This window comes from Lytechinus pictus, chromosome 9 (genome assembly GCF_037042905.1).
Source record: "Lytechinus pictus isolate F3 Inbred chromosome 9, Lp3.0, whole genome shotgun sequence".
NCBI lineage: Eukaryota > Metazoa > Echinodermata > Echinoidea > Temnopleuroida > Toxopneustidae > Lytechinus > Lytechinus pictus.
In genome coordinates, this window is record NC_087253.1 from 16,220,599 (window position 1) to 16,248,480 (window position 27,882).

At 36.4% G+C, this 27,882-nt stretch overlaps 2 protein-coding genes across 2 annotated transcripts; both read left to right on the forward strand.

Annotated features, from left to right (window-relative positions):
- Positions 1 to 7,576: 7,576 nt before the first annotated feature.
- LOC135155420 (delta-like protein 4) lies at positions 7,577 to 27,626 on the forward strand. The gene is made up of 8 exons (XM_064104361.1): positions 7,577 to 7,685; positions 17,854 to 17,970; positions 20,807 to 20,920; positions 21,341 to 21,457; positions 21,871 to 21,987; positions 23,217 to 23,298; positions 23,859 to 25,110; positions 25,741 to 27,626. The coding sequence occupies exons 1-7, from the start codon at positions 7,577 to 7,579 to the stop codon at positions 24,016 to 24,018; spliced, it is 816 nt and encodes a 271-aa protein (XP_063960431.1). The 3' UTR covers positions 24,019 to 25,110; positions 25,741 to 27,626.
- On the forward strand, positions 24,865 to 26,166 carry LOC135153069 (uncharacterized). The gene is made up of 2 exons (XM_064104362.1): positions 24,865 to 25,020; positions 25,741 to 26,166. The coding sequence occupies exons 1-2, from the start codon at positions 24,865 to 24,867 to the stop codon at positions 26,164 to 26,166; spliced, it is 582 nt and encodes a 193-aa protein (XP_063960432.1).
- Positions 27,627 to 27,882: the final 256 nt, after the last annotated feature.

Below are 27,882 nucleotides of genomic sequence, written 5' to 3' on the forward strand. Positions count from 1 at the left end.
ACCACTGGTTTCAAGAGGCAAATAAAACATTAGGACAAGTTACAATGACAGTCAGTAGTCTAGTATTTCCAAAATTCCAAGATGGCTTCCAAAAATTGAGTAAAAACTGGTCTCATAATATTTATAAATGGACAAAATTGTTCAATATACTATGAGTTTGGTTTCTAAACCATGGTTTAAAGGGTCGAGTAATGCACTAGGGCAAGTTAACAGAACAGACAGTGGTCTGATATGCTAAAAATTGAAGATGGCTTCACAAAATGGGGTCTAAATTGACTGCTGTTACTTAATAATTGATACAGAACATTAACATTTCTCAACTCATGGGGGATACTATTTTGGTGTCTTTACTAGGGTTTCAAGGATCAAAAATACTTTGGGACTGGTTACAATGATATGCAGTTATCCATGTTGCCTTAAAATCCAAGTTGGCTTCCAGAATTGGTCCAAAAGTGACTGCTATTGCTCAAAAATTGACATAGTTCATACATTATCCAACTGTGCGAAATATTTTGGTGCCTACACTTAAAAGCATGGGGATATTATCATAGTGTTTCATGAGTTGGTAACATCACCCATTTTGACGAAATTTTAGAATCTACCTTGGATTTTTGGACAAAACCATCCTTGTTACTTGTCCGAATGCACTATTTGACTCTCAGTTCTCAGAACTACAGTGTAGACACCAAAATTATTTCTCATAGACTGATATTGTGCGAACTCTGACAATTATTGAGTGATAGGAGTCGTTTTAGATGCCATTTTGAAAAGCCTCTTGGGTTTTTAGGCAAAATGGACAACTGCATAATCATGGTAACCAGTCTAAACGTTTATATTATTTTAACCATGAAACCATAGTGAGGACACCAAAATCATTGGATTTTAAAAGAACTATGCTCATTTTTAAGTAACAGCTGAGTCATTTTAGACTCCGACTTTTGGAAACCATCTTGGATTTTACGACATACTGGACCGCTGAATGTCCTTGTAACTAATTTTCTGACTTTTAAAACCATGGTTTAGGCATCAAAATCATATGCCTTTGATGAATATTTCATTAAGTATGTACATTTGTAAATAACCGGCTATGTCATACTCCATATTTTTTACACCACCGTGGACTTTTGGACATACATGACCACCGATTGTCCTTGTAACTTATCCCAATGTATTATTTGACCAATTTAACCATGGTATAGACACAAAAAATCATATTCCCAGACATTGAATAAACTATTTTGAGAGTTTTTTTTTAGGTAGCAGCAACAATTTTAGACTCCACTTTTCGAAGATATCTTGGATTTTTTTAACTTATGGGACCACTGACCGTCCTTGTAACGTGTCCCAATGTACTACTTCACCCTGAAACCAATAAATACAAACCAAATTAAAGCCACTTAAAGGACAAGTCCACCCCAACAAAAAAATTATTTGAATAAAAAGAGAAAAATCCAACAAGCATAACATTTAAAATTTCATCAAAATCGGATGTAAAATAAGAAAGTTATGACATTTTAAAGTTTCGCTTAATTTCACAAAACAGTTGTATGTACATCCTGGTCGGTATGCATACGAGGAGACTGATGACATCATCCACTCACTATTTCTTTTGTATTTTATTATATGAAATATGAAATATTCAAAATTTCTCCTCACTGTCAAGTGAAACAGTGATTATTATTCCTCCCTATACATGTGGAATTAGCATTAATTAATATTATATGGTTCAGTCAAGTCGGTCCCTACGGTCAAATCTGTAAAAAAATGAAATATTGTATAATTCAAACAATAAAAAACAAAAGAAATAGTGAGCGATGGACATCATCGACGGACTCATTTGCATGTCACCGAGTTGTGCACATCACTGTTTTGTAAAAAATAAGCGAAACTTTAAAATACCATAACTTTCTTATTTTACATCCGATTTTGATGAAATTTTCAGTGTTATACTAGTTAGATTTTTCTCTATTTATTCAAATCAACACTTTGCTGGAGTGGACTTGACCTTTAAGTATAGATGAATTGTGGATTTTTAGCCTACAGCAGGAATTTTTTTGCGCCATCTTGGATTTTCCAGGTACCCAGGATTTCTTACATTCACTCTAACTTGTATTAACAAATTCTTCTCTCTTTTTTAGTATGTTATTCCTGAGGTCAAATACTGCAAGAAACGGTTGAAAAATTAATTGTTGCTATTTCTTCCGGGTCTAACCATTGGCCCGTCTATTGGGGCATTCCATTTCACTAGTAACAGGGACGGATCCAGCCCTCGCCAATAGGGGGGGGGGGGGGGGTTCAGCCACATTTTTTCCCCGATCGGCCGCTCGAAGTTGATTTTTCTTGGAAGGGGTAGTCCTAATAGTCACTTCTAAGCTCTATTCTTATAAATGAACATGAATATATAATAATCTCATAAGCCTTATTTAAATAGTGCAAGCGCGAAGCGCGAGCTATTTTTTATTTCATGTATTTTGTACTAAAATTTAAACATTCTGGGCAATGTTTATGATCCTAAATAAGATGTGTATCCAACTAAATAATTACTGCAAGCGCGAGCAGAAAGTTTTAATGTATCTGATCAAAAAGGGATCTGTTAACGGCTGCGTGCAGTTAGCCATGAAGACGTTACATATTTCAACAATAAAAAAATGCGAGCGCGAGCTGAAAATTCTGACATTTTTTCCTGAAGAATGGAAATTCTAAGCGATTTTTGTGACGTTAAAATGATAAGTATATATAACTAAACAATTGATGCGAGCGCGAAGTGCTAGCGGAATAAAAAATCGAGATTTACACATAAAAATGGGACACTCTATTCATGTTTTGTAAATCATGAAAAGAATAAGTAATTGGAAATCTTCATATATTAATTTTGATAGTTTGATCTGAAACTGGATAATGATTTAAATAACAAGCTGCGTATCTGAATAAACATGCGCGCGCGTGTGTTTCAGATTTCGACCTAGGATCTGGGCATTCTAAATACCCTTTTTATCATGAAAATCAATAAAGCGAGCACGAAGCGCGAGCTTAAGATATTTGATATTCAGATCTGTAAATGCGTTAATTTAAACTCTGTATTTCAAGCACTTTTTAGGAAAATTGTGAAGTGGATATGGATCAAAGTTAAAAATGAGCTGATATGTTTCATTATTATTACTTTGAGTTTGTTACATAGGACAGGGACATTTTAAGAACATTATGTCATCATATGAAAATGATGACTATCTTCCTGTTTCTCTTCCTAAGCGCGAGATGAAACTTGTCATCAACAAGACAATTTGATAATTAAATTGATATATTATTCATTTATTAATCTATATAATAATAAGCCTAATGAGAGCTCGAAATCTGTTAGTATCATGGCCTTAAAACTTGACATTTAAAGCACTTTTGTAATTGTGAATAAGGTGCATGAGTTGATATAAATATATTTTCAACAATCAATGCGAGCGCGAAATCGCGAGCCGAAATTTTTGATAAACTGTCTTGAAATTCGGATTTTAACAAATGTGGATGTTATAGAAATAATATTAAAATGTACATAACTCACCAATCAAAATGCGAGCGTTGTGACAGTCTGAGCTGAATCGGGATATTTTGAGAACATTTTGGAATATAGCAAAATAAAAGGTACCTGACAAATCAAATTTTGCGAGTGCACAGCGCAAGCAGAAATTGTTAATATTCAGACCATAAAATATAAATTTTCACAAAGCACTTTTCAAAAATCAATTTGTAAATCAAACAAAATAATGAAAGTTCGATTTTCGAGCTGAAACATGTTTTGTTTATTGACTTCTACATTAGATATTTTAAGCTCCATATTGAGCAAAATATGTAAATAACCTAAAAGGCAAAGCGAGCGCAAAGCGCGAGCGAAAATGTTATATAATGTCATGAAAGATTTTTTAAATTATTTTCCAAGTCTTTCCCTCATCTTATTTTATTAATTCGTCTTCTTCATTTTACGTTTCCCATTATTTTTTATCCTCTCTCTTCCCTTCTTTTTCTTTTTTTATTTCTTTCCCCTTATTTTTTTTCCGCCAATAGGGGTGCCCGGGCCCCTTCCCCCCCCCCCCTCCCCCCTTTCTCTGGATCCGCCTATGAGTAATGCATTTATTCTGTTTTATATAAGTTCCATTCATTCATTTATTTTGAATCACAAGTTTATTATTGGACGTAAAGTTTGAACAGATTATTAGTGTTGTATCGTGGTGATAATATTCCCTATCATACAGGTGTACGATATTATTAAATCTTATTATGTTGCTATTAATAAGTAATGAAATAAATAAATGAAATCGAATAATAAACTTATTATGATAATAGCAAAATACTTTCTCATTATGACTAATGTGCAGTTTAAACTGTATAGGGGTAATGTTATCGTTTTATCATTAATTATCTTAGAGCGACAACAAGCTCACGGTATATGTCCTTGTCTAACCTTAACCCGATCTTTTGCAAGTAAACACTTATAGGGAAAATGAAAACACAAATCAAAACACTGCTTAAGATGTCGAGAGGTTCCTAATCCTTCTCATGAGGACAGGCCAACATAAACCCTAAAGATTGAGAAGTGTTTGGTTTCCAGGAAAAATTGCGGGTAGGAAATGGTTCATGCGGTAAACGCATGTTATAAACATGATGCAAGTGAAATGAGAAGCAATGATGTTGCAGGTTTATTAAGGTTATTTTGACGGAATGAATTATTATAAAAATGATATTGTTATCGATGACAACGTATCAACGACAACAATGGCAATAATTATTTCAACAAAAACACCAATAAGTATTCATTAGATTATTACATTACTTGTAATTAGACTATAACGTTATTTGTAATTTCTGGGGGGTTTTATACACTTTTAGAATAGTTTGGCAAAAACTGTCCAACTTTTAACAAACCCTGGGTAACATACAGTGGCGAACCTAGGATTTTCCACAGGGGGGGGGGGGCAAAGTCGTCTGCCAAAAAAATTTACAAGCCAAAAAAAAAGGTCTTCAACCGCAAATAAAGGATTTCGTACCAGAAAAAATGTGACAAGCAAAGAAAAAAAAAAAGGTCTTCAAGACTCGTAAGGGGGAGGGGGCAGGGATATGTCCCTTGCATGGGTTGTGACTCGTCAGGGAGCAGTCTGCCCCCTCTGCCCCCCTCGTAGGTACGCTAGTGGTAACATACTTTCCACACAACTATTGGTTAAAATAAGCCCAAATTGGGTAATAAAAACTAATAATTGGGTAATAATTTTTTTTACCAACATACATTACCCAAACACAGTGGACAGTATGTTGCCCAACATTTTAAGTGTGTAACTTATTAACTTTTTTTTTTTTTTTTTGGCGTGCTTGCTCGTTCGGGTTTTTTTCTTTCGAAAATCCAGTTTGTTTTCCACCCAAACTGAAGCTGCATCGTCACGGGAAAGGTAAAGGAAAGGAGAAGGTGAAAGGGGGTGGCTTATAAAAGAGCGGTTGCTCTTACATCTCAATAAAAATGACATATTTTGATCGTCTCTCTCACCCCACCCCCCCCCCCCCCCGTCATAATGCCCCTGCTCTGAGTGTCTTCAAATTGCTTTACACCACACAACAACACTCTAAAAATATTGGGTAAAAAATTCTCCGTGATTGTAATTATGTGTCCAACCAATATTGGGCATTTCTTTTTGGCATTTTTATTTATCCAGTGTCATGAAAATTTTGCCCATTTTAAAGTAACTGCTGCTCATTTTTTAACCTTACTGGGCAATATGCTTCCCGCACTGGGTAAAAAACTGCATCAAATTGGTTGGACACATTTACCCTCGTGCTGGTTAAAATTTAATTTTTTTTTTTTTTTTTACAGTGACTGACATTTTGTCCCATTTAATCAGGTTTTAAAAAGAAAAAATAGGGTACTTGTTTAATGTTGGTGGGCGTTTAATGTACATTCAGAAGTGATTTTTTTTTAATACTTTCTGCTACGCGGGCTATAGATTTCGATATCTAGGGCATATTTTTTATATATTGCATCACAATGGAATAGGCTAAAAATGGCACAGACATAGAGTATGTGGCACTGAGGCCAGTCAAAAGGAAATTCAAGGTGCATTGCTTTGGATGTCCTTGAAGTCCTGGCCTATAAGCAAGATTTCGTTTATGGTAATTTCACTGTAATTTTATAAGAACACGGACGTTAATTAATAAAAAAATATTAAAGTTTGGCTTTCAAAGCTAAACAAAACAATTGAGGGAAGATCCGGATGTCCCCCAGGGAATAACACATTCATTACTGACCTGGGAAAACTTCGTTCTGAAAGATTATTTTTAATCTTGATTAACAGAGCTTTCATGATCAAGGTTATAATTGAAAGCAGGGAAGAAATATGATTGGCTAATGATTCAGCCAATAGAAAGGCATCGTTACTTCGGTTTGTACGCATGCTGAAACCTAAAAAGGGAATGATCTAGGGCAACTTTTCGTGTTTGCGCAGTCTAGTTCTGCTTGCTGCTAAACTAGACCTACTGTATTGCGAAAAGAAGTTTCAGTTTTTCAACATCGCCCACTCAATAACTGAAGTTGTAGGCCTTTTGAAGTAAAGAGGCCATGGCGGTCCTGCTTTTGAGTTTTGTCCTGGTTTTCTTTGCTGCTTCCGTTTCTGCTACTTCACCCTTGGGAGGTAAGTCAAACAGTTTATTTTCAATTGTTCTAATGCCAATTCGTCCAATTACCAGCTCGTCTACTATCATTTTGGTCTTCCATCAGTTCGGCCACTAACCACATGGTCTATCAAACTGCCATTTCGTTCACTCACCATTTCGTCTAATAAGCAGATGGTCCAATAGCCATTTAGTCTATATACCGTTTGGTCTAATAGGACCAAGTGTTAATATGGCGAAATGAATAATAATAATAATTGTATCTTTACCCAGGGTAGCCTTTTCAGTTTCGAAAACTGTTCTCCCAGCGGGCCCTGCTGTTACTACCGGAATGCATTTGGTGTTATTTCATGTATAGTACTTCTTATCCATTTATTGCAAAATAAAAAAGAATTACAATTCTAGGATAATAACCTGCTAACTAATGAGGTATTTTGTGATTGGTCATCATATCATGGAGCTACTTTATTGGATCCGTGATAATATATTTATATATCATAGACTACCCAGTATATAGTATCCCTAAATTAGATCCCAAAATGGCCAATCTGGAATAAAATTATTGGAAATGATTTTTAAACTGATTTGAATAGGTATGGGTGTCAACATTTACCAAAAAAGTTAGGAGGAATACGGGTTGGGGAAAGTGTTTTTTTCAAGGTCAAAGGTCAATGACCTTTTCATATATACTGTATAATGGTATCTCTGAGATGGAAAGGCGCAGGTCAAAGGTCACGTCAAGACGAACCGAAGACTTCCAAGATAGCTCGTGTTTTCTTATCTTTTTACGAAGAAAGTAAACTACCGAAGTTCATGAGAATACGATTATATTACCATTGAAGGAATTATTGTTCTACTGTGTTGAGATCTTTTTTGGAACATTCAACGATTCAACAGATATTTGACGATTTTTTTTGCCAGAAGAGTACACGCAATGTATGCCCAATCTGCTACGCCCAGCCGGGACGCTTACGTACCCAATGGGCCGAAACCCGTCTTCATCCAAGCCCGTGACATCCCGGCTAACAACAACATGCCTACAGGTGAGGAATTCTATCATGCCTTGTCTAAGTCTGTTGCTAGTGACGCAATTTTAGGAATACAACGAATAGGATCGTTATGGAGAATCTACCTTGGTACGCAAGAAGACAGGGTTAAGCTCATCACTAGTGGTCTGCAAATGAGGCAAACAAGTCTACCAGTGTACGATACGAACCCATTCACAAAAACAAATAATGAGGAGTTAACCAGGGTAACGATCAAGGATATTCCCTTATCTGTCGGGGATGACCTCGTGAAATTATCCCTTGAAAAATTGAAATGTAACGTAAAGAGTCAAGTGATCAGACAGAAGTTACGAGTAAATGGGCAACTCATTAACTGTTTGAATGGAGACCGTGTATGTTATATAGAGCCACCATCACAACCTCTGCCGAGAATGATCAACGTCGCAAATATATTTCGGGGCAGAGCTTTCCACGCCGGTCAGCCCGAGCAAACAAAGAAATGTTCAAAATGCCTAGAAAATGGCCACCACTCATCGCATTGCACAAATGATATCAAGTGTAGAATTTGCAAACAACCTGGGCATAAGAGCACTAGCTGTCATACCGTCGATGCTAACAACGAAGCTACATCAAACGATGCTCAGACCAACACAAGAGATCAACCACTCATCGACCACCTTTCAACACAACCAACCACTTCAAGCAATCATCAACACGTAAGCACATCAACACAGCACGCAACACAAAACAAAAAAGTGATAATGGTGTCAAAATGCACAAATTCTTACCAGAATATCAAATGAAATAAAATTAATTACCTAGAATGCACATTCACCGATAAAATTCAAGGTAAAAGCCTTTCAAAGGTCAATGACCTTTTTGTTACATTATATACCATACCGTATAATGGTATCTCTGAGATTATAAGGTACAGGCTGGTGATCATGGTGTCAAAATGTACAGATTCTTACCAGAAGATCAAATAAAATAAAATTTAGTACCTAGAATGCACATTCACTCATAAAATTCAAGGTCAAATCCTTTCAAAGCTCAATTACCTTTTTTTTTTTACATTATATACCATACCGTATAATGGTATCTCTGAGATTATAAGGTACAGGCTGGTGATCATGGTGTCAAAATGTACAGATTCTTACCAGAAGATCAAATAAAATAAAATTAAGTACCTAGAATGCACATTCACCCTTAAAATTTAAGGCCAAAGGTCAATGACCTTTTATACATTATATAACATATTATATAATGGTATCTCTAAGATAAAACGGCGCAGGTTGGTGTTCTTGGTGTCAAAATACACATATTCTTACAGGAAGATTAAATCAAATGAAATTAAGTATCGATAATGCACATTCACCCATGAAGTTCAAGGCCAAAGGTCAATGTCTTTTTTAACATTAGATAATAATAATGGTATCTCTGAGATAAAACACCGCAGGTTGGTGATCTTGGTGCCAAAATGCAAAGACTTGTACAAGAAGATAAAACAACACCAAAATAAGTATAAAGAATAAACTTTCACCCTTGAAATCCAAGATCAGAGGAAAAAAAAATATATATATAATTATATATATATATATTATGTATGAAATAAAAATAACAAAAAAAATATATTTTGTGTTCATATGTTATTTGTGAATAATGTAAATAAAGATGGCTAATTTGTAATGAAAACATGGAGGTTACATAATTTCAGTCTGAAATAATGAAGGTCATTGAGAATGTATTTAGGGGTCAGAGTTCGATGAACCCTTTCCAAAATATAAGTGGAAATTAAGTAAAAAAAGTTGATAACCAAATAACACTTCTTCATATACTGCGATGTGTTGCCAAAAGCAATAAGAAAATAAATGAAATCAAGTATATAATTTTAAATGATGTTTATAAAATAGCAGCATTTAATGCATCATAATATCGAAATCAAGGTTGTCGTGTCTTTTTCTCTCCAGCGATAGGCCACTCACCTCAATGCTATAATAAATACTATAAACTATTAGCTTAATCTTCTGAAAATGGATAGGATAGGTCTAACTCTCATGTCACAGCTAGCACCATCTGAGAGCATTTCCAAACAGCAGAGGGATGATGATGAAGATGAAAAGAAGGCCATCATTAGAGCTGCAGCTTCTGTCATACATGTAGTAAATGGCATGTATATCAACTTCAACAAAGATTTCTACTAGGTATCAGTTTGTACAAGGATCATGTATTTGGTCCAGAACAACTGATTGTTATCATGCACAAATAAGGCACATAATAATGGATTCAAAAGGATATGATAGCTTACAAGTACACATCCATCAACCTAACAAAACTCCTAAAGCACCACTTCCAGTTCTTGAGAATCAAGCTGTGCAACATATCAGTAATAATATAGATCCTGGTCTGATATCCCTTGACAGAACGTTAGGCTTTCATTGAATTGGCCAGATCAAAGTCCTGAAAATGTCAGAAGGTTTTTTAAGAGTTTAATTACTTTTTACTGAAGTTGAGACACTTAACTTTATTTACTATGACAAAAGCTGCAGCTCTATAATGATTGCCTTATTTTAATTCTTCATCATTGTCCCTGGCTATATGAAAATGTTCTCGGATGATGCTTCCCATAAGAGTTAGGCCTATCCTTCCCATTTACAGATTAAGTTATAGTTTTATAGTATTGATTGTAGCATTTGAGGTTAGTGACATATTGCTACAGAGAAATTAGTACCTTGATTTAGATTTATAAAATGCCTATCTAAATGCTGCTACTTTAGACAACTTCACCATTTCAAATTATAACATACATGAATTTTACACTTTTGGCAATACATTACTTAAGTGCTATTTGATCTCAATTTCACCTCGAACTTGTATTTTGACATCATCATTGGTCAAGGATTCAACTATTAAATTTGTGTTCATTTTCCACGCAGGTCAGTCTTTTTCCCATCAGAATCACTATACCTACATGCCACAATCACGTTATATCGACCTATTTACTTAAATTCCCTGAGGTTATTGACATAGTTAATTGACCTCTAACGGTAACCCCTTAATATATTTTTCATGATCATTTTTTATCCTTATTTGAGAGAGAAATTATTAAACATCCAAGTTTTCATTACAAATAGCTACCTTTCTTTCTATTATTCACAAATAAAATGTAAATATAATGGATTAATTTCTTTTTTGGAGGGACTCATGCATGGATATATAAATATTTATTAACTTTTGACCTTTGACTTTGGATACCAAAGGTGAAGGATTGTTCTTTGATTATTTTGTGCCTTTTTATCTTCTTGCAAAAATTGCTTTTTGAAACCAAAATCACCAACATGCAGCGTTTTATCTCAGAGATACCATTATACGATAAATAGCCTATGTAAAAAGGTCATTGACCTTTGACCTTGAACTTTATGGATTAATATGCATTCAATGTGATTAACTTTATCTTCTTTGACCTTCCTGTAAGAATATGTGCATTTAGACACAACGATCACCAACCTGCGTCTTTTCATCTCAGAGATACCATTATACCGTATATGGTATATAATGTAAAAAGGTCATTGACCTTTGAAAGGCTGAACCTCTGCATTTTGACACCAATATCACCAACCTGTGCCTTTTCATCTCAGAGATACCATTATACCGTATATGGTATATAATGTAAAAAAAGGTCATTGAACTTTGAAAGGCTTTGACCTTGAATGTTATTGTTTAATGTGCACTCTGGGTACTTAATTTTTTTTTTTGATCTTCCTGTAAGAACCCCTGCATTTTGACACCAATATCACCAACTTGTGCCTTTTCATCTCAGAGATACCATTATACCGTATATGGTATATAATGTAAAAAGGTTATTGACCTTTGAAAGGCTGAACCTCTGCATTTTGACACCAATATCACCAACCTGCGCCTTTTCATCTCAGAGATACCATTATACCGTATATGGTATATAATGTAAAAAAAGGTCATTGAACTTTGGAAGGCTTTGACCTTGAATGTTATTGTTTAATGTGCACTCTGGGTACTTAATTCTATTTTATTTGATCTTCCTGTAAGAACCTCTGCATTTTGACACCGATATCACCAACCTGCGCCTTTTCATCTCAGAGATACCATTATACCGTATATGGTATATAATGTAAAAAGGTCATTGACCTTTGAAAGGCTATGACCTTGAATGTTATTGTTTAATGTGCATTATGGGTACTTAATTTTATTTTATTTGATCTTCCTGTAAAAACCTCTGCATTTTGACACCAATATCACCAACCTGCGCCTTTTCATCTCAGAGATACCATTATACCGTATATGGTATATAATGTAAAAAAAGGTCATTGAACTTTGAAAGGCTTTGACCTTGAATGTTATTGTTTAATGTGCACTCTGGGTACTTAATTCTATTTTATTTGATATTCCTGTAAGAACCTCTGCATTTTGACACCGATATCACCAACCTGCGCCTTTTCATCTCAGATATACCATTATACCGTATATGGTATATAATGTAAAAAAAAGGTCATTGACCTTTGAAAGGCTTTGACCTTGAATGTTATTGTTTAATGTGCATTCTGGGTACTTAATTTTTTTTTTTGATCTTCCTGTAAGAACCCCTGCATTTTGACACCAATATCACCAACCTGCGCCTTTTCATCTCAGAGATACCATTATACCGTATATGGTACATAATGTTAAAAAGGTCATTGACCTTTGAAATGCTTTGACCTTGAATTTCATGGGTGAATGAGTATTATAGGTACTTAACTTGATTTTATTTGATCTTCTTGTAAGAATCTGTGCATTTTGACACCATGATCACCAACCTGTAATATTTCATCTCGAAGATACCATGATACAGTATATTTAAAAAGGTCATTGACCTTTGACCTTGAAAAAAAGCACTTTCCCCAACCCGTATTCCTCCTAACTTTTTTTTTTAATGTTGACACCAATACCTACTCAAATCAGTCAAAAAACCATTTCCAATAATTTTATTCCAGATGGTTACTAATTACGGGATACTAATAGAGGCTTCGATGTTAATGACCATACCTGGGCCCCGGCTTACGAAGAGTTACGATTGATTTGATCAAACTCAACTGTATGGAAATCCATCAATGTCATAATTAATTTCTACAACAAAAAAAATAATTAATGTCCTTTATAAACAAGGAGGAGCACACTGAATTAAAAAAAAAAGCACTGAATGTATAAATATAAATCTAATCTCGAAAAAATGTTTTGATCAAACAAGCATTAGATGTTGATATTGCTGGCTTTCCATTGTTGTGGTTGATCGGGTCGATCGTAACTCTTTGTAAGATGGGGCACAGGGTTCTAGGAGAAGGATGTCAATAATGTGTGAAGATGGTTCCCCAGGTTGGTCGGGGGGGGTGGGGGTAATCGGATTTGGAAAGGGAAGGGGTGTGTGGCCTCCAAACGGGAATTTGTTTATGGAATGAGGGGCGTAAGGATTAAAAAGTACGTTAGATGGCACTCTTTTTTATCGTTTTCCGGGAGGAGGGGTGGGGTCTGCATTCCATGGCTGACAAGAGTGAAATAATGCCCCAAGTGACATTTAATTTATTCTTCGCAATTATCACTACAGTACTTACATTACTTTGACATTCAAAACAATGTTTAGCATTTTTTCTCACTTTGGGTATTACTTCTCTCTAGTACAAAGAATGCAAAGAATCATTTTAGCTTTCCACTACACTTTTACCAGCTCATTTTCTGTAAGTACGGTTCACCCGAGTCTACTATTAATAGTCGAAGTTCAGAACACATTGTTCAAATTGAATTATATTTCAACGGTTGTAATAACATAGGGGTTTTCAAAACTTTTGCGCTTATTAGTTTAATCTTTCATATTTTGTTATTCTACACAAACAATTCTTGCAAAGCTTAAAGTATACATCCGAAGAATCAAAAGTATTTTATAATGACTTTATTTGGTCATCATTGTAAAGGGGAAGTATTACTAATCAGATATATAACTTCACTTTTCAAAATAGTGATCAGAGATTGCAGAAATCAGCTCTCAAAAATGATTTATTTTCATGCCATATTTCTGCCTTCCACCGGTCCTTTTGCGAGCTCCAGCTGAGTGACGTCACACAATGAGCAGTGAGCAGCTGAGCTGACAGCAGCCCATTGGAGACGATTTTTCCAATCAGCGTTTTTTGCTCTTAGAATTGTTTATTCCTCTTAAGATTGGTTTTGTTATATAGATAAAAGTTTGAATTTACTGAACAGTGAAAAAAAAGTGCACATTTAACGTATTTTGGTTACCGATATTTAGCTTAGAATTTTTTTTTTTCAAGAAATATATGTGAATAAACAAAGCATATTTTCACGTAGAAATCACACTTGCGTCACATTAATGTTATAATCAATATAAAGCATAGACATTCTTCTTTATGACTGAACAAAAATTATGAAATTTCATTAAGTAGCAAAGTCAGGAACCACAAAAAAAACACGGCAATATCCATCGCGAAATGACTCAAATTGCAGTTGAATTGCCGAAGCATTATTAGGAAACAGCGGCGAGCGGACTTTCTTTCATATATTTTAAAAATGCCTTTCCGATAAGGTGATGGTCTGTGGCCAAATGCGTCCCTTTGTTTTGTCATGTGCGAGGACCCTGGTTCGAAACTCGGATTTTTTTTTTCTGGGTATTTTTTTTTATTCCTTCCCCGTCCCTACCCATCTTTTTTTCTCTTTTTATTTTCTTGTGAAATTCTATTCAGACCTGTATTTATCAAATCTTGCTTCTTAATTGCTGCTTTTGATTTTCAAGTTCTTGATTAGATTATTTCTACTCTTTTTTGGGATGGGAGGGGTAGAGTTAAAAGTCAAGTCCACATCAACTAAAAATTATTTGAATAGAGTAATTTCCCTGGTTGTTTTTACTCAAAACAGTCATATACACAAAACAATGATATGCAAATTAGAGTTGTCACTCACATCACATTCGTTTCTATTTTTTGTGGCATTTTGTTTTTTATTCTTTGCAGATTTGACGATAGGAAACTCTTCATCTGATCACAATAGGTTATATTTACGGAACTGTAAAATAGTAATTATATAAATTTGAATCAAAGTTTTTATGAAATTTCCTGCAATATCTTGTTATTTTTCTTTAAATTCAAATGAATTTTTGATTGCGTGGACTTCTCCTTTACTCTTAATGTAGGGAATGCATAGCAAAATTTATCCAGAAACAAAATTGTCTTAGAATATGCAAATCAGTAATTGGACACATGTTCACTTTTCTTTCATCCAGGCCACTTCCTCACATCCACCAGGCTTTCAGTCTTATAACAAAAATGATGAACCATCACACAACAGCACACCACATTCACAGTGCTTCACAATAAATATTTCACTTCTGTTCATACATGCAATAAATATTGTGGAAAACAAATAAAAGGCGTACCCATATTCAAATACCGTTTAAAAGGACAAATATATTATACCTTTCGAGAAAAATCAGCACGTTGAATATCTGATAACAAAACATAATTATGGGGCACTGCAAGAAACTTATGTTCAATTGCAAATCAAGGGTAAGTCTTAAATTCAAATTCAAGTGTAATAAGGTCGAGTTGCAATCGCAATTCAACCACATGTTTAATCAAAGGACTTACCCTTGATTTGGGACGTGTGATTGAGTATAACATTTCTCGCAAAATGCCCTAGTAACATTAAAATTGTTATTTCGTTTAAATTGTGTGTTATTATTTTTGACAAGCTGTATTCCTGTCCAAGTCAAATTTCTTAGTTCTCTCCAAAACTGTGCTCAAAATTGTTTCCAAGATTGATAAAGAAAATTTTTCTTTTGTATCATTATCAGTCCACAACTTGCAAACCGTAGGTCCTGGAAAGAGTGAAGAAAAAAATGGCTATATCCAAATCATAGTAAAAGGACATGCTGGAATCTCCCAGATTGAGGTAGCAAGCAGAGACCAGAAGTCACCAGAGTCAGCAAGTGTGCAGATCTGTGTGTAGAAGAGAGAAAAAAAGAAGTAGTTTAAATAATCAAATCAAAGTATGAATTTAATTATCGTGATGATTGATGACGTGCGGTGGCATGTAATTCCCGGTCAACAACAAATGATAGTAGGTTTAGACACCTGAAAAGTTCCATTCAAAACACTGGTGCTCTACCTCAAGTGATGTTTGTGTAGGCCCCACTCCACTTCACTACCGCTACACTACCGTACATGTACGCCACACCTACCCGGGTAGGTGTGTAGCGTAGTGTGGGCTGTAGCAGTAGTGAAGTGGAGACTACACGAACATCACTTGAGGTACGGTGCTCTCTGAGTCTCTGTGTCATTACAAAGATTGCATTTATCTTCATTGTTGAAGGCATTACGCATACATATATGCAGCAACACTCAAATCAGAAAGAAACACCAGACTCTAATTTTGGCCCACCCAAGGGTTCATTACATGCCGCCGCGCACAGAAAATTCAAGCCATAGAAATCGTGGACCCAAGAAGTGAGATCCCAGCACGCGCGACCCACTAGTTAGAAATCCACTGCCAAACGCGGTTCGAGGTTAGTATACTAATACTAACCTCGCAATACGTGTGAGTGATTTTGGCCAGGAATCAGGGTAATCACTGCTGAAAATTTGTCTGGCTTCATGACATCGGCATCATGGTGATATAATTCTGTGTATAATAAAAACTTAAACATTCCTCTGAAACAGCAGATTTTCAGCCATGGTCTATACCAGTGCTCCTAAATAATTTAATCGCCTGCCTGAGTCCTGACCAGTTTTAGAAATCTGAAGAAAAAATCTGCTGGAATTCTACAAAAACATTATTTCTAAAATAAAAACTTTTTAATTTTAATAGTAGTTAAAATGCCAAAATGCATGATTCTAAACTTATATCAGATCTGTATATGTCATCTGACCTGAATGCATCGTCAGAACAAGTACAGTTTCCAAACATGCTTACCTTGACTTTTGACTGGATCAAACAGCGTAGCCTGCAACATGCATCGGGAGCAAGTGAATGGGACCGTGCAGCTTGGAGTTTTTCAATAGTTAGTAGAGCAACACAACGAAGACTGTCGAGTGGACAAAATCGATCTTTCCGGTTCACAATTCAATAAAAAACGGGCAAAATAACACACTTTTGGTTCCCTTATAGTCTGAAGTTGTCGAAAACAGAATTCGGATATCACAATACATGAAGAAAACGGTAAATTCGAAGAAAAATAGAGACCAGGAAGGTGAATCAGCTATCAGTGTACTGCTGGCTTGCACAGAGTGAGTCGATCATGTGACGTCATTATTCTCGACTGTTTTTGATCGCGTGACTGTCTGTCTGGGGGCGGCTTGGGGGCTGAGAAGGGTCTCTAATAATTTCATTTCTTGCATTTCCACGACATCAATAAGACTTTTTAGTGACATATTTGTGTATAAAAAGACAAGACCTTTCCATTCATATATAATTTGTCTATAATCATCACTTTCGTGAATTTTCTTTGGATGTATACTTTAAGTTTTATGGTATCAAAGGGAAATAATACGACTGTCTGGAATCCTATTTAACAGACATGAGATATTTTGTTACAGTTAATAATTGTTCCACTGAATGTTTGAAGATCTATCAGGCGTCCCACAAGGTTCTATATTAAGTCCGCTGATACTTTGTACATACCACTGAACATTGTGCATCAAACGTTTAGTATGGGAGAAAACGATCAAGTGTCGTACCTTTACGGGGTGACAATATGTCTTTAAGAATAATAAGCAAGCAAAAAAAGAAAATTCATTAGTGAAAAACTAATGACATTTCGTCTCCCAAAAATTTCGCTCATTGGGGTGCGCAATTAATGCACGCTTCATTGCTGCTCCATTACATTTTAACATTTTACGGGGAGCGCCCGCACATTCGATACCCCCCCCCCCCCCCCACCCACGGTTTCTGTTTCTGTTTATGGTAACTCCAGTAGGGACTCGGCAGGACAGCAGTTTGCTGGTAAACGCCAAGCTAATATATAATCAAATACCTAGGAAACACTGATAGATATTACTCTTGGACCTTTTTTTATCAAAGTGGAGACAATGGCAGAGTGGGGATTCGAACTCACAACCTTGCGATTATGAGTCCAATGCTCTAACCACTGGACCATACGACCCATTCAATATTCGTGTTCTCGTTTCACCTGTAGGATCTAACGCAACGGATTGTGATGGTTACTGTATGAATAACGGAACATGCCAAATACAGCCAACTGGACCGATCTGTGCATGTAGACCTGGGTTTTTTGGAGAAGGGTGTCAATACTGTAAGTAAAATCGTATGGTTATATAGCACCGAAGTGAGACATCATCAAATTTCAAATACTACTTTTTATACGACCATATTTCGGTGGTGGAGCATGGTGAAATATCTCCACGACCTAAATGTAGTGGGAATCGTTTGATTGGGACCCACGATATGACCTCATGAATACAAAACTAGCCCCATTGACATCAATGTATTAATCTTCTGATTTTAAATGTTATCAAGTAGGCAAATAACACATTGTTTTCGGTGGGGCTAATCAGACACTCTTGGGGTCATATCCTGGGCCCCATGGACCTATTCCCACCAAATTTGTGTAGCTGAGACTTTTCATCCTGTACTACCGAAATACGGTATAAAAATGTTAAAATGCTAAAGAATAGAGTAGTGATGCCATAACTTCGATACAAATCACATTGTACGTTGAAAACTTGAAATGCAGTGCAGTGTATTCATTTCAGCTTCTGCAATATAGCTGGTTGAAGTATCATTAAACATGTCTTCCACGTGGAGCATCGCATGGCGTACAGATGGGGAAAGTGGTTCTTTAGACCATGGGCGCCTTGAACTTTTACGACCAAGAAACAAAAGATGAAAAGGGAAGAGAAGGGTGAATTAGTATTATCATTATTTTCTGGATAAAATTTCAAATCTACCATACAATTCAATTTTTGTTTTAAGTATTTTAACTGTTTTTAATTTCTTGATCGCTCGCTTCGCTCGCTCGCAGCTTTTTATAGAGTGTGCCATACATGTCGTGTTTGACCCTATAACAATTGCTGGCTCATTATGCTACTGATGTGAAGAACCAATTTGCACCATTTGTTCGTCTATAAATTCAACAATATTTCACTCAAGTCTCAAGTTCCGTAAAAAATGCGTTTTTTTTCTTGTCCTAATTTGCAGGAGGGGGGGTATTCTGCAGTCCATGGTTGATACGAATGAAATTGTGTCAGTATAGTGACTTTCTGATTGTTAGTAATCAGTTCACGGTATTCTTTTAAATTCAAAGCAGTATTAAATATTTTTCTTACCTCTATCAAAGTTTACATCCATGAAATGTGTACCTAAAAGCATGTATACGATTTTTAAGTCATCATTGTTATCATGGCCATCATCATCACAATTACAATCATGTTAATCATCAACAAATGTTATCATCATCAATATCAACTCAACATCCTCGTTATAATGATTACCTGAATAAAGCGTCTTGGAGACAAGATATGAACGCGTATTGTACGTCTGATTGATTAACTCAACAGGAAATACGTCACAATGCCAGCAAGGCTTCAACTGAATGACTAGGACCATAATATTCATACACCCCTCGTCGCCGAAATTGTCATTTTCCTATTGCGCCTATGTAGAAAACTGTCGGTCGATGATATTCGTATATACATTTCATCAAACCTAAGCGCAAGGCTGGTGTACGCTCATATAGATGTTGACGCGTTGAGGCCATTGCACACCTTACGAATAGTCCACGTTCCGATTTTGGAACAAATCGCATTCTGCTCATTTTCAGAAAATGTGGATGAAAAGTGTATTTTTATTTGAGGTTCAAATTAAAGATAAATGCCCTTCGTGGTAACGATCTCAAAATGAGTTCGAACAGAATCCACAACCACCAGAGTGTTTGTAGGTATAAATAAAAATAATATTTGCCAAATAGCTCTGGAAGAAAATGCGTAATTGCAAAAAAAAATAGCAAAATAAGCACAGAATTCCTTCAAATGTCGAGTATCCTTCAAAGCAATATTAATTCACTGTCCCACATATGCTTTTCTGTGTTAGTGATCACCAGAATTGTCGAATTTTAGCTAAGATTTAATGATTTTAGAAAGATAAGTTTCCAGTAATGTACCAGATCTAGATGTATGATAATAGTTTGCCAATTAACCTTGATTTAATAGACTTTCTCATGAAATAAATGTCTGCTGCAACTACTGTCTTTTACCTCTAACTAAAAAAATAATAATATAATTTTTTTTGGATGATGCAAGCCTTTACCAAATTAGTTTTAAATCGTAGCAAATCGTACGATTGCCATGACGTCATTACGACTAGATATGAAATTCGCTCTTCTTAAGTAAGGATGATAGCATATAGACACATATTTGAACGTAGATATTCGTATAATGATTTATAAACATTGCACAGTAAGATATTCCATCGGATAATGTGCGGTTGCCGTTAAGTGTATGTGCGCGCCTGCGCTATATTGAATATACGTCACAATTACTTCATCAACGAATATCCTGATGTCGGATATACAACAGACAAACAATCATAGATTGTTACAAATTTGAATTCCATACAAGCTTTAATTTTCGGGAAATACCATATTTTATTTTACTCAGTAGACTTAAATTAACATAATATGGATATTATCCAAGTAAAAGAGAACAGACCGGAGATAGAACATTCACGGTTACATCCACAATAGAATGGAACAAACTCCCTCTCACAATAAGACAATCCCCAACAATTGAGTCCTTTAAGAAGTCCCTTAAAACTCTTTTGTTCTAGGCAACATTTAATATGTCATTCTGATTTTTTTTTGTATTAATAAGTTAACTGAAATTGTGAGCGCTTTGGGCCATGTGGGAAAAGCGCGTTATAAATGTTGAGTATTATTATTCTAGAAGTAGACTCATATTGACCTCGTCAAGACTCGGGCAATATGAGATTTCTTCGGGAATTATATATGATATCTCCCTAAAAGCCAGTCAATATTATATAATTATCATAATTGTTATTACCGCGGCATTTCATATGGTGCATTATTTGTTTACTGAAATTTAAATCTGGTGATTTGTTTTTCTCCACTTAAGCCCGAGATCCCTGTCACGGCTTTCCTTGTCGTAACGGTGGTAGCTGCAGTGCTCCAGCAGATTATCCTATGTGCATCTGTCCAGCTGGATTTACAGGGGTGTACTGTGAGCAAGGTATGTTATCGTATTATTCCTTACAACAAATCAACAAAACATTCAACGTTATCTGGTGTGCATGTGTGTGTTGGAGGTGTGAGGGTGTGTGTGTGTGTGCGTGCGCGCGATCAGTTTTTGTCAGACGTGTATCAATTAAATCTGATTATTTATGTATGTTTCCCATCCCGGGGCAATCATGAATAATGGCAGTATGGGTATTATTGTTATCATCATCATCATCATCATCATAATAACAATCATCACCATCACTATCATCAACAAGTTTAATCGTCATAATCCTTCTTTACAATATCCATCATCATAATCGTTATTATTATTAAGATGAAAAGAGTCACGACATATTTTGTGTAACATATCTTTGTTTACTAGCTGTAGTTCAAATTATGTGATGTGTTTTCTCCACTCCTGCTCAATCAGCTCTCCGAGATCCTTGTTACGGCTTTCCTTGTCGTAACGGTGGTAGCTGCATTGCTCGAGCAGATGTTCAGATATGCATATGTCCAGCTGGATTTACGGGGGTGTACTGTGAGCAAGGTTAGTAATTGTATTATTCCTGACAACATAACGAGAAAACATTCAACTTTTTCTGGTGTGCATGTGTGTGTTGGAGGTGTGTGTGTGTGCGCGTGCGCGCGATCAGTTAATTGTCAGACGTGTATCAATTAAATCTGATTATTTATGTATGTTTGCCATCCCGGGGCAATCATGCATAATGGCAGTATGGGTATTATTGCTATCATCATCATCATCATCATCATAATAACAATCATCACCATCACTATCATCAACAAGTTTAATCGTCATAATCCTTCTTTACAATATCCATCATCATAATCGTTATTATTATTAAGATAAAAAGAGTCACGACATATTTTGTGTAACGTATCTTTGTTTACTAGCTGTAGTTCAAATTATGTGATGTGTTTTCTCCACTTATGCTCAATCAGCTCTCCGAGATCCTTGTCATGACTTTCCTTGTCGTAACGGTGGTAGCTGCAGTGCTCCAGCAGATGTTCCGATGTGCATATGTCCAGCTGGATTTACGGGGGTGTACTGTGAGCAAGGTATGTTATCTTATCATTCTTTACAACGAAACAACAAAACATTTAACCTGCTCAAAAAAAAAGAAGAAACCTGTTCTGGCGTGCATGCGTGTGTGGGAGGTGCGTGCATGTGTGTGTGATCGACCTTTATAATGTTCCCATCCCGGGGGAACTCATGCATAATGGCAGTACGGGTATCCTATCACTCCTTACAACAAAACATTGAACCTGTTCTGGTGTCCAGGCGTGTGTGTGGGAGGTGTGTGTGTGTGCGATCAGTTTTGTCAGACATGTATCAATCAAATATTACTATCTATGTATAGGACCGACCTCTAACGTCACCATTCCGGGGCACTCGCCTATGAATGCAGTAAGGGTATGTGCGGCCCATGAGGCCGGCCCCTTTTCACGCCCTGCCAGCAGTTCCAAAGGATACGATTTTCACCCTTCTTCATTGACCAACCACAAGCCTCTTCTTTTCATGTTCAATTCTGCGGTAGTACCCAAGCACACACATTTGCTGAGGGCCATCTAGATCTTAAGGCCACCGCACACCTTACGACTGTTCGCGATCCGATTTTGGAACAAATCGCACTTTGCTCATTTTCTGAAATTGTGAATAGAACATATCATTTTATTTGAGGTTGAAATTAATTGAAAGAATACTAATATAACCATATTAAAAGATTGCAAACCTTTATTTTGGAGTAAAGGCCAAATTGGTTTCAAATTGTAGCGAATCGTACGACTGCTATGACGTCATTACGACTAGATATTAAATTCGCTTTTATGCTAAGAAGGATGATAGCACAGTCACAGATTTGAATATAGGTATTCGTACGATGATTTCAAACATTACACAGTAAGACATTCCAAGTCTCAATATTAGCATAACATTTTACAACATTTTATTCTGAAATCGGGTCGCAGACCAATCGTAAGGTGTGCGGTCGCCTTTAGCCCATCAATTCATAGTGATTTCAGATCTTAAGCGTATGGCCTTATATCTTAGGGCAGCGCACCCCTACCCTTTCCATGTCCGAGTGCCCCACCCCCGGTCACCATCGGTTAGTAATGCAAGCTAGGACTCGAACCTCTTAGCTCCGCATCGATTTGTAACTTGCCAAATGTAGCTAGGATTATAGGTGCTCGCCACAACATGTCAGGTGAATATTATAATTCAGACTATGAAATGATTTTATGTAAGTAAAAACGATATTTTTTTTGGTATAATTCTCGTTGATGTTTAGAAAGCTGCACTGATGTTTGGAACTGTGTAACGGACCCATGTCAATATTCGCAATGTTTCGCATACCCTGGTGCTGTGTGTCGGTAAGCATCACCCCCCCCCCCTTCCTTCTGCTCTCTCCATTGGTATATAGAATTCATGATTAACAATAGAACCATAATCAAGTAATTAACCACGTTTGTGTAAACCGTCTAAACATAATCCTAAAAAAAATCAGCCTATGACGGAAGAAGCTATAAGATACCATTATTTTGATTATTTGTTGTTGAAATCGTCAGCAAAGCGTACAAGGGGCGGCGCCACTGGGGGAGTGTGCGATTACCTCTGTTTAAGAAGAGAAGAGCAAAACTAAATTTGCAATTATAAACCAAATTATAATTAAGTGCACAATAACCCGATAATTAAATTATAAAAAAAGAATATGATGCCGCCCTAAGGTCGCTTTGCCTGCCCCTATCAAGTTACCATTGCACCGTCCCTGTGTCCGTCTACTGCTAAAACTACGCCCCGTTTCTGAGTCAATTTCTTTTTTACACGATCTCTCCCGATTCCTATTTATTTCCCATTCCCTACTTCAGAAATATAATAATCTGGGAGTGATTTAGGCACTTGATATCTTTGTATGGGGCTTTCTTCTATCCAGACCAAACTATTGCGGAGGATGCTTTGCCGATTTCTACGTTGGTGACATCAAGGTGAACTGTTCTGCGTGCTCTGAGGGTATGACCTTTGAGGAGTGTGGATCAGGATGTGGCCCTTTCAGTTGTGACAACCCTCCAAGAGATATATGTCCAAGAATATGACCCCTGTTACACATGCGTCGGCTTTCAAAGCCGGCCCCGGAGGCGGCCTCACGCCTGCAATTTGAAGCCGCCTCAAAATCATCAAACCCCTGTTACACATAGTCTCGGGCCCGCAATTTTGCGTCTACACATAGGCCGGCCTCACGTCGCCTTTTCACGAGCTGACGTTGGGGCGCACTTCATGTAAACAAACGCTTAATATTTTCGCGCGGTTTGCAGGTCTTTTTAATTGCATTGGATCTCATCGACATCGCGACCGATCCGTACACATATCTTACCTCCATATTTTGTTTATATAATTGCATTATGAAGGTTAAGAATATCGTAACTATTATTTCTGATCGAAGGAGGGAATTTCGACGTGCTCAAAAAAGGCGATTCCGGGAGTTTGAAGCACGTCGTCGGCGAGTACGGTACTATTTTTTGTTATGTGCTATAACGTTTGCCTGCACCGTGGAAAGGAGTGTGTGGATGAAGGAGCGATCTGGACATTTCTGGGAGAGGATAGTGGAAGGGAGATTCACGGCAAGAGATTTTCGTGAAAATTTCCGTGTGAACAAGTCGACATTTGATTTTCTGTGTGGTGAGCTAGCACCGGCTATTCGTCGCCAAAACACACGATGGCGTAAAGCAGTTTGTGTCAGAAAGAGAGTTGCCATAACTCTGTGGCGTTTATCCACAAACTGCGAGTATCGAACAATCGGGCATCTTTTTGGGGTAGCGAGATGTACCGCCAATGTCATCGTCAACGACACCTGCCTTGTAATTGTACAAGAACTAATGAGAAGATATATTACCTTTCCTTCTGGAGATAGATTACGGGCAACTGTTCAGGGGTTCGAGGACATGGGGTTTCCCCAAGTTGCAGGTGCCATTGATGGAACCCATATCCCTATAATTGGACCTGTTAATTACCATGCTGATTATCATAATCGAAAGGGATGGTACTCTGTCATTCTCCAGGCAGTTTGTGACCATAAGTACATGTTCACAGATATCATGGTAGGATGGCCAGGACGCTGCCACGATGCCCGGGTGCTGGCAAACTCTTCTTTTCACCGAAGAGCGGAAAATGGAGAACTGCTTCCAAATGTACGTTTACTTTTAAATCTAATTTATAAAACTTGAATTAAATTTCATTTTATTATTAAAGATTTAAGCCACAAAAGATTATGATAGACTACAATCATTTAAAATCTCATAGATCTACAAGTCAATAGTAACATGCACATTTCATTTTTTTAAAGGGATAATATAAACAAAGGATTTAAAACAATAAATAAACCTAGAGAAATCAAGCCTAGAATAAGGGTAGATCTTCTTTTAAAATTTCATAAGTAATAATAGGCTACCATTAGTTTGCTCCACCTATTCATCTAAAAACACTGAGGTTTGTGTGATTTTGATATTTCATCAGCAGGGCCATAGCCAGTGTTTGATGTTTGGGGGGCACATACATGTAATTGATCAACGTCCTGGGGAGGGGTCTATAAGGATGGGTGTGTGATCTTGGGGGGGGGGGCACGTGCCCCCCCCCCCTGGCTACGGGCCTGCATGTTCATCAGCATGATCAATGTGTATTTTAATGAATTAATTTTAATATATATTTTTCTAAACATCTTCATGATATTAAAATAGACCTCTACTTAGTATTGATGTTATTAATATTATTAAATGATTATATTTCATTATTATCATTTTCAATACATTGTTTTTGACCAGATGACAAGAAACATCAATGGCCAAGATGTTCCGCTGATGATACTTGGGGACCCTGCCTACCCACTGCTGCCATGGCTAATGAAAGGTTTTGCCGATAATGGTCGTCTGACTGAAGATCAGACTAACTTTAACTACAGGCTCAGCAGGGCGAGAATGGTCATCGAAGGTAGTTTTGGTAGACTGAAGGGGCGATGGAGATGCTTATTGAAGCGCAATGACAGCGCTCTTGAGAACGTAACTAATATTGTTGGAGCGTGTTGTACCTTGCATAACCTTTGTCAGATGCAGTCCGATGAGCCAGATGACGAGTGGCTTGATGTTGCTCATGAATTACGAGAGTTTCAGCCACCTTGTCCTTTGCCAAATCAAAGGCCTGCACCATCAGCATCTGTAGTGCGTGATGCTCTTGTTCAGTATGTTAGGTAACTTTTTTTATGCATTTCTTCAACCACTGTTAATGATATTCCACAGGTGTAAACAGAGCCTCAAATGAACTCATTCATTCGGTTAGTCAATGACCCCCCCCCCCCCCCCCCCCCAACCCCCGCCCTCATGATTGAAAATGTTATGTAGCCTCTGTTTTGTAATGTAAAACAGTTATCAAGAATAGAGTTTTCTCTCTTGGACATTTCTCTTTGTTTTTCCTTTTTAATTATTAATTTATGTTAATCATTCATAATAGACTATTGAGAAAATGCAAATCTGTTATTTTTTTATAATCCATTTTAAAGTAGATGGTTGGCCTTTTTGTAATGAATAATCTTTTTTTTTTTTAATAATATGCTTTTATTTCACCAAGTCATTTGTTTCATATTTTACTATACAGAGTGATGAAAAAGTAGTAAATTTAAGGTAGGCCTATGGCAGATAAGATTATCAGGGCCAGAAGATTGTCAATTAATTAGAATGATTTTTTTTTCTTCTTTGTATCAGTCTCTTTCCCAATCCATGGATACAGTAAGACTGGGTTTATGTTATTGTCAACCATAGCTGGGGGCTTTAGGTATGCATAGCAGAGGTTAATGTATGCACTGACATAGCAATGCATCTGACCAGTAGCATAGCACACTGCAATCTTCTTTTCATCTTGTGTTTCTTCCCTGTTATGACTGACATAAGTTTAAGTGTTTTAAAACCGAATATTCAAATTCAAATTCATTTGCCTATATGATCTACAAGTGATGAACACATTTTAACCATCTTATCCTGTGCCCATTCAAAAGCCAGTTTTGTGTTATGTTATTTCATTTGAGGTAAAATGCAGTTGTATTGTTATTTTTTCAAGCAAATATAGTGCCAGAAGCATTATTTTTTTTCTTGTTGTCCATGTGACTTTCTTGCTATTTCATCAATGCGATAATTTATATCAATCATTAATCTTAAAAGATGCACTTTAAACTTGACACCAGCATGCCTCATCATGGGAAGATGAATTAATTTTGTTTAGGGTTATGTAGGTCAAAGGACACAGAGGTTAATACACATGAAACATTACCTATTTGTAGTTCTTTTATCATAATATCTTGTACTATTTGCTTCTTGTATTCAATGTGCTAACAAGTATTCATTTGGAGAGGAATTTCAAACAAAGGTTACAGAGGTAAATGTATAATGTATATAAAACAATACCAGATAAACATGATTTATCTTCAAACCCATGTGGATAAGTAGTAATTGCTTGGGGGCAGGCGCAAGTGGTCATTATCTCTTTAGCTATGTGATTATATTGGATTGTATTCAACCACTATGAAATAGCTGTTTTGTACATATATGTCGTTTTTTCTTCTCTAACCACTTTTAGTTCAAAATTGTTAGGTATTTTCTGTGTATATGTTAAATACAACATGCCTCCGATAATGAATAAAAAGAAGAAAAAACATCAAGAATTCAGCTAAGGGTCTATCCTATTATTTCTGTATTATAACACTCTAAAAGCAAACCAATCTAAATTGGAATCAAATGGGGACATATTTGTTTCTATTCTTATTTAGAATAGATTCTATTCATCTTTTTCCTTCGGATTCTCTTCAATTCTGAGAATTTGAATAGAAACTAATATGTCCCCATTTGATTCCTATTCATATTTGATTAGTTTGTTTAGAAAACACATTAAGTACATGTCAGTGGCAGACACAGAAATCT